Source organism: Belonocnema kinseyi, chromosome 2 (genome assembly GCF_010883055.1).
Source record: "Belonocnema kinseyi isolate 2016_QV_RU_SX_M_011 chromosome 2, B_treatae_v1, whole genome shotgun sequence".
Lineage (NCBI taxonomy): Eukaryota > Metazoa > Arthropoda > Insecta > Hymenoptera > Cynipidae > Belonocnema > Belonocnema kinseyi.
In genome coordinates, this window is record NC_046658.1 from 31139499 (window position 1) to 31152857 (window position 13359).

The 13359-nt window shown below is 29.6% G+C and overlaps 1 protein-coding gene across 1 annotated transcript in view; it reads right to left on the reverse strand.

The window, feature by feature from the left end:
• The window catches only part of LOC117182624 (probable peroxisomal acyl-coenzyme A oxidase 1), a 159615-nt gene extending 150664 nt beyond the window's left edge, over positions 1 to 8951 (reverse strand). Inside the window, exon 1 of the mRNA XM_033375724.1 lies at positions 8671 to 8951. Within this exon, the coding sequence (XP_033231615.1) occupies positions 8671 to 8785 (115 nt within the window). The 5' untranslated portion in view covers positions 8786 to 8951. The remainder of the gene's footprint in view (positions 1 to 8670) is intronic.
• Positions 8952 to 13359: the final 4408 nt, after the last annotated feature.

A 13359-nucleotide genomic window follows, 5' to 3' on the forward strand; every position in this document is an offset into this window, starting at 1 on the left:
TAGAACTGACGTGTGCAATACTTGCTACAAAAACGAGACAAATGGAGAGGTAAACGAAGAAGTAATTAATCACAAAAACAATGCTGAAATTTATTTGAAGTTTAGAAAGCAAATACTCTCTGAAAATAATAGTCTATGCTGTGAATTTGATTTTGCACATAATTTGCCACTACCAAAAATACCCATGTCCGCGCAGTTTTACCTACGTTTAGCATGGCTTTTTCTATTTAACGTACATGTACATACTACGAACCAGAGTTACATGTTCCCTATTCTTGAGGAAATTGTAAAGAAGGGTGCTAACTCTGTTTGCAGTTTTATCAAATACACGGTATTAAAAGAATTTGCTAAAGACAAGTTCAACAGCATAACATTATTTTCAGACTCATGTCCGGGACAAAATAAAAACTACACATTGTTTCATTTTTTCGTTTTATTGTCCAATTATTTGCAAAGCGAGATTAAATATGTATTTTCAGTTCGAGGCCATTCCTATTGCCAGTGCGATAGGAATTTTGGCACATATTCGCAAAAGCTGAAAAAATTAGAACGAACTGAAACTGAAGCAGAATATGTAGAATTGATTCGCAATGCTCGTTCACCTTCATTCATAATGGTCGAGAAGTGTGAAGATCTTCTGCAGGATTTTGAAAAATGTTTCAAAGGCAAAATGCGTAAGCCAAAAAATTTCCAAATCAGCAAAGCGTTCGTTTTGCATGTTTTTCCTGATGGAAAAGTGGATGTTTTTGACAACTATGAGTTGCAAAATCCAACCACTTTTTTCTTTAAACCTACGCTTAAACTAGAAAATCTTTCGAAAAGTCCTCCGCCCCGAATTAGATTAAAAGCTGCCAAAATAAAGGATGTAAAAAATCTCTTCCTGTATTTAAGCGCTAAAGGAAAAGAATTTTTCGAATCATATTTTTTAAAAGTACAACCTCAGAATCCAGATGCCGAAGAAACTGAAGAGAGTGACGAAAATGACTAAAAGTAGTTTCTAATAAAATATTGTTTGATTAATTTATTCTTGTTCAATAATATGCATAATATTATATGTTAAATGTTTAATAACTAAATTATTTTAATGATAATATCTGGAGTTACTGTTGTGCATTTGTTTTGGTAAGATTGACTTGACCTTCACGCCGTTCGCTGCAACGCATACGTAGCCGGCCAGGCACGTTTTTGGGCAGCGTCAAGATTACCGCTTGGACTTTAAAACATTCATAATTTTTGAACTATTAATCCAATTGATCTAAAACTTTCCAGAAAACTTCTTTGAACCTTAATGAACAACTTTCTCTATGAAAGCTTTCCGTAGCTTAAAATTCGTTCGCTAAACGAGGCGTTTGAAGGTTAAAATTCATGATTTTTGCATTGCCTCAAAAAAAAATTAATAACTTTTTTTTACAATATTCTCGTTTTTCTTTCTTAGATAGTTTCAGAAGACCTAAACACGTACTTTGTTTCGGGGAAATGATGAAAATTGGCTAATTAGCGCGAGTTGAAGTGAAAAAAGATTGGAATTTTTCGTTTTCAAAAAATCCACTTTTTACCAATTATCTCAAAAACCACAAAACCTATAAATTTTTGCAAGGAGAAAAAAAGATGCGCCTTGAAATTCTCTACAAGTATCAGTCTTTAAAATTGAAATTAGAAAGATTTTTAAAATTGACACTCAGGACAATACTTCTCAGGATGAATCCGGCCGTGTCCCCTTTTGGTCGCCAGCGGTTCAATTATATATGTTTAAGGGGATGCTTTTGAGATGAAACTCCTTGCAAGTGTTCCTCCATTTTCATACAATACATTTTCCACTTTGTAGGTCACAATAATAATATTTAGGGCCACTTCTAAAGCTTTAAACAAGTAAATTTCAAAATTGAAGCTATGATATCGGAAGCAGCGGTGATTATGAGTCCTAAAGGCAGCAATGGGAGTGGGGGCGAGAACGGTTACTGGATATTGTCACTTGGATATTATGTTTAATTAATTACACAATATTTACCTTAAAGCACACATGTAATCGAACTCTGATGGACATAACTTAATGAAGATAATTACAGTAAAAACTATTACAGCAATTAAAATAGATATAATTGCTTGATAAATATCATTTGCTGGTTATGTAGCAAAGTTGAAATCATAAAAGCATATTCAATATGCAAGAAACTCTTCGTCTCAAGTCATCGGTCGATAACTGTAAGTCGATTCCTAACTTACCAGCCCTACTTTGCAAACGTGTGGTTTGTGAATGGTACTTCATTGTCTTTTCAAGAACGCTCCAAACGAACCCTATTGGCTCTCTACATGTATCTATTGCAGCTCAATTTCTAAATGATACCAATTATTTTTTAAGCCGCAACTTTAGGGAACCCTCAGTTTTTTCTGTGTCCCTATGACTGACAGTTTAAAAGTGTCCACTTTCAAGCAAACTGAACACTTTTCTGCTTTGCTTTCAACTATTTAATTAAACTATGCGCTGAGAAACTCATTTGCGAAAATGGCTATTAATTTCATTTTACAATGAGTACCATAGATTACCTGCCATTTATGCTCGTTTATAATCTGCTATAAATTTTGGTTTTAGCATTTAGGAAAATAGATTTAAAATGCTAGTTTTTGTTGCGGTTTCATTATGAGATTTTCTATAGAAATATTTTTAATCTTGTTTACATTATTATGGCTCACATTTTGTGTTTCAGAAATGAATAGTTTTATTAGGGTTCTGGAAAATTTCTGATAGGGAGAGACCTGTGTGAGTGGACGGGGAAGTATTTAGGAAGGTAATTCGGATAAACGGAGCAGTAAGACGGTATACAAAAAGGAAGTAGATATGTCTTATCCATTGTCAGAGGGGAGGGGGGTCCTAACACCCAAAACCCCTCCCTTGGCTACGTCACTGGTCCCAGCCGTCTGGTTAGGTTCAGATATGCGCACTAAGACGTGCGCAAGAGACTTAGCCAATTCAGGCCCTCATTTGGACGAGCATTTGCATATATCTACAGACTGCTGACTGAGATTTTTTCATTGTTAATTACCAATTTTATTGAAGTAATGTAACTGATCATCGAAGCAGATTCGAAGCCAAAATGTTGAGTTCTTAATTATACTACATCAAGTTTTAACTTTAATCAAAGGTGCTTTCGGTACTTTCATTCATTCTTTTGGATTTTTAAAACTTTAAGTAATGTAAAAAGGAAGCGGATTGGAAGACAAAACAAACGAAAAAGTTAATATAATTAACAATACTTTTGACCGTCTGAAGATTCGTTTTTTAAATTAAAATTTTTTAAACGTATAGGAAGACTTCTAAATTAAAAAAGTAAATAATAAAATATTGAATTAATCGTCAAACTCAGAACGTAAATATTTTCAAAATTTTTATTATTCACCAATTGAATTTTGAAGCTTTTATACGATTAAAAAATTACATTTATTAACATTTAACAATTTAAACATTAACATTTAAAATCAAACCTGGCTAACATTAAATCACAGCTCCGTTGACATTAAATCAACAAGAATTTTTCTCTTCATTTTGTATCTAGGATCCATTTAAAAAAATTGAAATACGCAGTGTTTTTGAAAACGAAGCGACATATAAAAAAAACACGGAGGCTGAAATGTTCTTTGGAAAAATTGCTACAAAAAAATCTCCTTCATAATTTTCAATATTACTTCTTTTTTTTTAACTTAATTTCTTTACTTCACTATAAATTTCTTTTCAATGAAACGAAGTGAGAATAAACATTATTGCGGATAACTTTTTGTAGCAATTTTTCCAATGAACAATTATGCTCTCATAATTTTTTTTCATATCTTGCTTCATTTCGAGAAAAACTGCGCATTTTGATTCTTATAAATTAAAAACAGAATTCCTTCAGATACGGCTCCAAAGAAAGTTTTGTATTTTATAAAAAAAAAATAATGCAAGACTTCCCAGATACAAAATTAGGAGAAGCATTCAGGGTTTTCGTAACTTTAAGTTGAATTCATCTCAATGAACCCTTGTAAAAGTGCTTATACACTTTTGCATTACCTGTTCTTTTCAACTAAAAATAAAAGATCTGACTTTTTCTTCCTATTTTTATGAATATAACGTCTGTATTTTTTTAGCTAATATGAATATAATATTATACTCTTTTTAAAAAAATGAAGTAAAATATTATGGAAATAACAATCATTTTCGCAATTATTCTCTATTGAATTACTCTCTCGCTCACCTCCACTTATTTATATTGCAGTCGATAAGAGACAAGTGACAGTCGCCCTTGGCGAGTGGCAGTTTTTTGTCAAGGTAGGATTTCCCAAAGTCTAAAGTATTTTTAAGTAGTATGAGGAGTAGTCACAGTGATCACGCAGTATTACCTTCAGCGTTCTTTGTAGTGGTCCAATGGCGCGAGAGGGTGACGCGACTAGGTCAGCGGATCAACTTCACAACACGGGAGTGTATGAAAAAAGCGGTCAGTATCCTCGGCGATTAATCGTGTCGTCTGCTTCAGGCATTGGCAAAAATGACGCAGAACATTCATGAAAATTTAGAAATTTACAAATCTTTAGAAGAAAAATCTGTGTAAGTTCAATTTTAACAGCTTTTAAAATAATAAGTTGACTTGTTATCTTTTTCAATTACGATATCACTCACTTTACAATGCGTAATTCGAAAATCTTTTAATTTAAAAGTTTTCCATTGTAGATTTTTATTTTTAATCTTACATTTTTATTTAAAGAATTTCAAAATGCATACTTGAAGACTTGAAAAATTAAAAATTAAAAGAGTTTGAAGTGGAAAATTGTTGATACACAACATTTATCTTTTACCATTTATTACTTATTGGACAAAATTTAGAGCAACTTCTAAATTTCTCAAGAATTTGAATTAAAATTTTTAATCTTTGCAAGGATGTCTTAACTAATTGAAATTAAATTTATTTAACTTCTAATTTACGAAATGTTCAGATTAAAAAAAATAGTTTGTCAATTAAAATTTTTCCAGCTAAAAATTGCTGAAAATAATAGAATTTTGAACATTTTAAAGTTCATTTATTGATTCTTTAATTTAGAGCATGGCAAATTATAACGCGGATTTATAGTTTTGGAATTGAATCTGAATCTTTGAACTCTGTAATTTATCAATGACAAAACATTTTTCTAAGTGCCTAACTCAAATATTTTCTTGGACGCTAGATTATCTTTTGGTCAGACCAGCGCTCGACCATACAGAAACGTTTAACTTCTACTCGGCGCCATTAGAGATCATCTTGACGGCACCATATTAACGGACAGGATGTTCTTTCCTGGCCCCGAATATTTCCCCGATAATTTTCTACACGGATTACATAATTAAGATATTTTTATGATTTTGTTCCCTAGATTCTGTCATTAAGTCATACTTGGCACAAAATAATCGCAAAATCTTAAAAATGTGTAAATACTTGAGTCGAAATTTCTGATGAGGGCACGCCATTGTTCGTGAAGTTATAAAAATTAAAAAGTGTCGTACAGTCGTCAAGTATGCATCAATTCAACAATATCGCACCCCATAGTTTTTAGAAAATCAAATTATTCATTACTTATTTTTTTCATTACATTTTCTAAAAATCAATTACGCCCAAACTACAAGCTGAGAAAATTAAAAAAATAGAAACATAACTCACAATAAATAAATTTCACAAAAAAAATTTAAAAACAATGAAAAAAGTTTATCACAGTTATTTTTTAGTAATTTTTTTTATAATCAAATGCAATTTTAACTCAGTGCTCCATCTCAAATTGAAAATTTCTGTGATGAGGTAGTAGTAAATATAATTAACAACATGAAAACGCAAGAACGGTTTTCTGATCTAAACGACAAGTGCTAAAAAAATCGAATTATCTTGCGCGAGTCACCACATGCTCCGGGCGGCCATGGGGCGCGCGACGAAAATCATATTTTCTTCGCACTTACCGTTGAGATCACAAAACAACTCTTGCATTTTCATGTTTTTAATTATGTTTACTACATGCCTCATCAAAAAAATTTCAATTTGAGGTGGAGCACTAAGTTAAAATTGCATTAGTTTATAATCCTGTATTTTTCAATTTTTCCAGCTCGTAGTTTGGGGGCATTCGATTATTCAAAAAAAATTCCATAACAAATTCAATTGCAAAAAATAAGTAATAAATAATTGAATTTTCTAAAAACGACGGGGCGGGATATTGTTGAATTGATGTATATTTGACGACTATGCGACACTTTTTAATTTCCATGACTTCACGAAAAATGGCGTGCCTACTTTAGGAATTTTGACTCACTTACCAACGTGAAAAAAAGAAGACAATTTATCGTATTTAAATAAATGTTAGTAATATTGATAAAAATATTTTTTTTATTTTTTTTATTGCGAGGTTTCCTTAAAATAAGCGCAAGAACATTAATTTTTTTATTATTTCCAGAGTTATTCTAATTTTTCGAAAACATCGAAATTTGAATTGATTTGCAATGTTTTATAAAATTGAAATTTTGCCTTCAACTTGAGTTTATTGAACGTAGAATTTCATTGCACTTCATCTTATCATGAGGAATATTTTTTTAAAGTAATGTTATAAAAATTAAGGTATTTTAGCCACAGGTTCCAAAGCAAAAACTTCCCATGGTCATCCCATATATCCTGAGGATATCCCAATTCCCGTCTTGCAGAATATCCAACTGGTTATCCCAGGGAGATAAATGGGATTGAAAGGGATATTCCGGTATATGCTATTGATGTGAGGATTATAAAACCGATTAGTCACAGCAATGAGATTTAAATAATACTGACTTTGCCACGTTAAAAGTCTCCATTCAAAAAAAATATAATTTTTAAGAAATGTAAAATTTTACTTAAAACTGGTTCTAAACTAAAATTTATTGAAGTTAATTAATGTTTGAAAGAATTTATATAAAAAATCAATTAGGTTTAAGTACATTGAATATAAACATTATGTAACGTAGAAAACAAAAAATAAAAGTACAAATGTAATGTTCTCGTTAATTCCCGGTAACTCACTTCGTTACATTCGCCAAATTTATATTACCGAGAATTATCTAACTCTAGGTTTTCGACGAAAGATACCAAAAAAGCCATCAATCTACTGAATGAATATTATTGAAGGAATTCAGAGAATTTCAGAGCAGTAAGTGATAAGCAATCTTGACCATTTCAAAAGATGCGTTATATATGATTTTTACACAACGTGTTATCGCAAGTGACTAACCGGTTCTTTCCTTTTATGGACTTTGATTCTATCTAAGCTATTATAAGTTTTACATTCAACTATTTTATATTTATATAATTTTAACCATCACTTTTACAGAACTATTCAATAAATGCTAAGAAATATCTATCGGCACCTTCTTTAATTTATATTATGATTTTAAATAAACTTTGAATTGCTGAGAGTAGCAGACATAAAAAATATTATTTTGATAATTAAATGAATTTCTTACATAAACATGATCAGACATACATAAATGTTACTGATTTTTGCGAATAGAAAAACATGTTTTCTAAGGTGACTCAGCACATCTTCATTGCTAACTACTTTATACCCAGAACGTCACAAATCCGCTTAAGACCTTGATAATGCTCTTTGTCATAACGCTTACAAAATTTTTCTAATATATTCTAGTAAAGCGTGAAACCCTATTGGAAGTCTGCGTACTTATTTTTGGACATGTATACGGAGAAGAAATGGCATTTGCGTTCGTGCCGTATTTGCGACCGCATTCGAAAAAATTATAAACAGATTAAAAATGAAGTTGATTCCATTTTTATTGCCTGAGGTAAGTGAATAACAACTGTGAATATTTATCGATTAAAGAACAAAGTTGATTCAAATGCGTAAACTTACTTTCATTAAATTTTCAAAGTACATCTTCAAACTCAACTCAAATGTCTTTTATAATTTTTCAAAATGCGACCGCAAATGTTGTTTTTTCTAAACGCCCGAAAATGTAGGCGCAAATTCGGCTGCAGATTTTGTGCAGGGTAGAAAGTGCCAACAATTAAAAACAGATTTAAACTTTTCTTTATCGCTGAACATTAATTTTATTTTAATGTACGGTAAAGATATTGACGTATCTAAATTCAATGTTTGAGATTCACTCAACACTGACTGGAGACGAATCGACTGAGCTGCAATATTAATACATTTTATAGAAGAGTAAGGAAATTATGGTCATTTATCATTCTTATAAAATCGTATTTATCATGTTTTATATCATTTCATCCATAATTTTATCATAATTAGGATACAATTTTTTTTATTTATTACAAGAAGAAATAGAGAAAAAACTTTATTCAATTTGGAGATAAATAATTATGAATTTGTTTTTTAATAAATTAAATTGGAAGGTAATACAAATTTTAGGAACGAAATTAAAACGAATGGAGTTGTAATTAAGTAGAAACCCTTTTTTGAACTCCAAAAACTTACTCCGTCAAATGGTCATAATGTGTATTAAAACTTTTATAAATTTTCCACCCACAAACAGAAATTTTGTTTAAGAGATCATTTTGTTAACATGGTAGATATATAGATTATAAAAAAAAACACGTTAACAAGAAAAAATGACTATTTCAGTAATGAATTCAATCATTTAAATAACTAGAAAGTATTTTATGATTATAAATATTGAACACTTACCTGTTTCTCGGCGTTGGAAAGTTTTCTTGGCACTCCCATCTAGCCAATGAGTCAATTCTTGAGTATCAAAAGTACATCCTTCCCTTTCGCGTTGCAAATCTTTGTTGATTGTCATGATTTTTAATGTTAATATGATTGGCAATAAACTAAAACGAAGCTATCTATTAATCAGACACATGTACCCAATTTCTCCACTTTCACTACAGGCAGGCGATAGTTACAAACAGCACGCCGCAAGGAAATGTCACACCACACTAGGTACAGTCTTAAAGCAAAGATATTATAAACGTAGATGCGGTGCGGGCTTAGTTGCCCGCCATAAATATAGACGGCGCGTCCGGCGAAAAAGGTCACTGCCCCTCTACCCACGGCTCTCCGTAGAAAGCTCCCATCGATATAGTTTGCCAAGAGCCACTTGGAGCGCTGTAAGAAACTCTGGGCACACCTTCGAGGCGCACTGATGGTAAACTTAGCTTGGACAAGAAACATTTGGATTCAAAGTAAATTGCCAATTAAAACATTTTTACATTTACAACTTTGCAAAACTTGGTTGCTTTAATAAGTACCACAAATATAAGTCGATAAGTCATTTATATTACGGCTTCATATATTTTCCACTTATTCTAAAATTATTAATTATAATTTTCATTCTATATATTGTCTATATATAATTATATAGTTCTTTAATATTATTTAGTTTTTGTTTTTGTGGTCTGCAATTTCTACGGACTTTTTTAAATTATTCGTCTAATCAAGTTCTCGTATGTATTTTCCAATTTCTTAATTATTATATGTTCTAACGTTTTTATAAAAATATAATTATAATTCCAAGTGATAGGAAAATTGTTCTTTCGGGTTTTAGATGTTAAGACGACAGTTCCAAGCCAGATTACGTTTCGCATTAGCAAACAAAATTAGACGAACAGAATTTCACTGGCACATTCATAAAAAATATCATATTCCATAAAATATATTTTAAAATAAACTTTAAATCATTATAATTGATACAGCTGACTCGAAATATATATATATAATTCAAATTATTATTTAGGTTTTTCAGGAGTTTTAAATGCCTCAAAATCTTCAAGATTTTTTTACAATTTTAGAAATCTTTTTAAATTTTTAAAATATTTTCGACACTGTAAACTTCCCGAAATAACAAAATGCTGAAACCTGAAAATCCCGAATTAAAAAATTCTAGAATAATGAAATTCTGGACAGTTTACAATATTATCGAATTTGAAAATTCCCGAATAATAAAACTCCAGGCCGAATGCTGTCTAATGATAAAATATACAAACTAGATAATTCCCGAATTGCAGAAATTGAGAAAACAGTTATGTGGTCAATATTATTTATTTATTAAAAATACAATAATCAAATATTTTTATTATATAGAAATTTGGTTTAATGTTTAATGTTTTTAAATTATTATTTTAATTTAAAATAACAATAATTGTATAAAAATTTGATACAAACATAAATTTAAAACACGTGAGCTTCAAATGAAACAAACTTTGCAGGATTCAATGCAGGCTGATTTAACGCGACTTTTATTTCTATTTTTTTAATAATAATTTTATTTTTGCGAGCGTTTTCTCTAATGTACAAAAATAAAATGGATATTTTCAAACAACTTTTTTTATCCAAAAATACACTTGTTCAATTATTGTTATTTTTAATTCAAACAATAATTTTTAGAAACTTTAAACATTAAAAAAGTTTTTTCCTCGGTAAAAATATTTTATTATTCCATTTAAAAAAATGTTTTTAACTAACTATTTTCTAATTGTTCAAATTAGAGAGTTGTCTAGCTTGGATATTGTATAATTGGGAAATTTTCTGTCGGCAATTTTTAAATTTGGTAAGATTGTAAATTGTCGAGAATTTTCCAATTCGGGACTTTTATATTTCGACAATGCATTGTCGAAATATAAAAGTCCCAAATTGGAAAATTAAAAATAAAATTCCCACATCACTGTCAAAATTCCCAAATTATAACATTGCAATGTTATAATTAGGAATTTTTACATTGATGTGGGAATTTTATTTTTCGGAAAAAGCGACTGAAAAATCCCGAAAAATAAAATTCCAGACAATAAGATATTACCGAATTTTAAAAATCCCCAAAGAAAATGCCTGAATCATAAAATATCCGAACTCGAAAATTCCTAAATTTAAACAATTTAAAAAAATGTTTATTAAATATTATTTATTTATTGAAAATACAATAATCGAATATATATTTCTGGATGAAAAAATTTGTTTGAAAATGTGCATAGTATTTGAAAAAAACATAAAAAAGTTCTGAAAAATCAAATTTTTTATTAATAAAAAAAAATAATAAAAGCAAATTTTGATATAAATCTTTGTGGAATTGAATCCTGCAAAGTTTGTTTCAAAAATGTTATTATGTAGGTACGAAGAAAATTTAGACAGAACATTTTTTTCTTTTAAAGCAAACGTGTTTTTTAATGTATTTTTTAATACAATTTTTATAAAATTATTATTCAGGTGCCGGAGATTTCATTTTTTGGGATTTTTCATTCATCCCTTTCGGAATTTTTGTCAGTGGTCCCATATTTTTATACCTCCTCTTAAAATTATGTAATTTTTCAAAATAAAAAGTCAACATTTGAAAACATTTCAAAGTCATCAAAAGTATCTATTCTCTTTTAAACTATTTCAAATCTTTTTAAATAATTTAAAAAATTTTCGGAACTTTTAAATGTCTTTTAGACTGATTCCCATTTTTCCTAACATTTTTGTAAAATCCTGCACACAAAATTGTTTTAAGAGCTTCCAGATTTTTTCTAATATTGTAAATCTTTTCAAATGTTTTGAAATATTTTTCAACATTCTCTTTGAGTTATGTACTTTTTCAAAATAAAAAATCATTTTAAATCTATCCAGAAATTTTTATTGTTTTCCTAATATTTCAAAATTCTTGAGGAGCTCTGAATTTTGTTCTTTTCTTTGTAACATTCAGCAACCTCCAGCTTATTTGATTTTTTTCTAAATTAATGCTTATTTAACTGTTCTTTAAGAATCAAAATGAAATACTTTTACCTTCGAAATACAGATTAAAAAATTAAACAGTTATAATCGTAACATTCCAAGTTTAAATATGTCTCTCTGAAATTGTGACAATTTATTTTCAAATTGTTTACTATTGAAAATTATTTTTTTTTTATTTTCAAACCAAATAGATTAAAAATGGAATATTTTATACTGAAATAATACTTCGAAAAGATTTTGAAATTGAATAAAGGCGTTCATTTAAGAAGCCATTAACTCGAACTTTACACTTGTGTCACTACTAAGGCTTTGCAATTAAATTAGTTCAAATTTTAACGTTAAAATATGTAACTTAGATCATTTTGAACAGATCTAAAATCACCTTGTAAAATCAATAACTGTTTAGTTTTTAATACACGAACTGCAGTTCAAGTTTCAAATTTACTTTCATTTTCTGATTTGTCCCGGTCGCGAGTCTAGCTTAATATTTAAAACAACTTTCATTTTTTCGAAATTGTAATTTTTTGGTTGTAACATACGGGACAATAATTTTATTCTTTGAAAGATTTTCTACAAATCTTGTTGATAATTTCTACATTCTCATAAAAAATGAGAAGGTATTAGTTTTTTATGAAAAATAACTTTTTCGTATTTTATCAAATGTCGACGGTTTGAGGCCCCGTGAGTCAGAAAAACAAGTTTTTACGTCGGGGTCTGTTTGTCTGTCCGGCGTCGTCGTTGTTGTTGACTGTATACCGGATAATTTTCGAAAGACTGGACCAATTGGATTGGGCTTTGACACACTGTTCGAGGGACCAAAAAGAAAGATCGAGTTCGTTAAACAGAAATTTTTGATAAAAATCCAAAAAATTGAAGCTTTTTCAAAATTTTTGAGACCACTTTTTTTCAAAATTTGAAAATTTTATCGACAGCTATTTATGGTACAAAAAAATATGAACAATTTATCCTGACAACTTTTTTTGATAAAATCAAACTTACCAAAGTTAAAGGATTTTCAAAATCCAAAAAACCAAACGAAAATGGACATTTGAAGCAAAAAAAGCTTGATATGGAAAAAAGTCAAGAGGCGAAAAACGCTACTTTTTCAAGGCCCCATGATTATTTTATCAGAATCTCATCCATAATGAGAAGAGTTTTATGCGAAAAATGATTTTCGCGAATTTCATTAAATTTCGACGTTTTGAGACTCCTTGAGTCAGAAAAACAAGTTTTTACATCGGTATCTGTCTGTCTCTCTGGCGTCTACGTCGTCGTTATAGTGGTTGTGGTTGTCTGTATATCGGATAACTTTTAAAAGTATAGTCGGATTGGATTGTGGTTTGACACACCGATTTTTTTATTTTAAGAATTGTGTGTAAAAATTGTACTATTTTTATTTTTATAACAAATATTTTTCTTCAATTAAATATTTGGAATAAAAGTGTTTCGAAGAGATTTTTTAAAAATCTTTCGGGGAATAAAATTAGTATTTATAGGTCGCCAAATGTTTGTTTTCTTTACCAAATTTGGCTTTCGTCTAAATTTTTCCAGTTGTTTTTACTGTAGTATAATTTACGTTTGCATCTCGGGCGAAGAAATCCATTCTATTGTTTGACAAATATTCTTTATAAATCAATATTTTTCACAGAAAATTACCCTGAGTGACAGAAC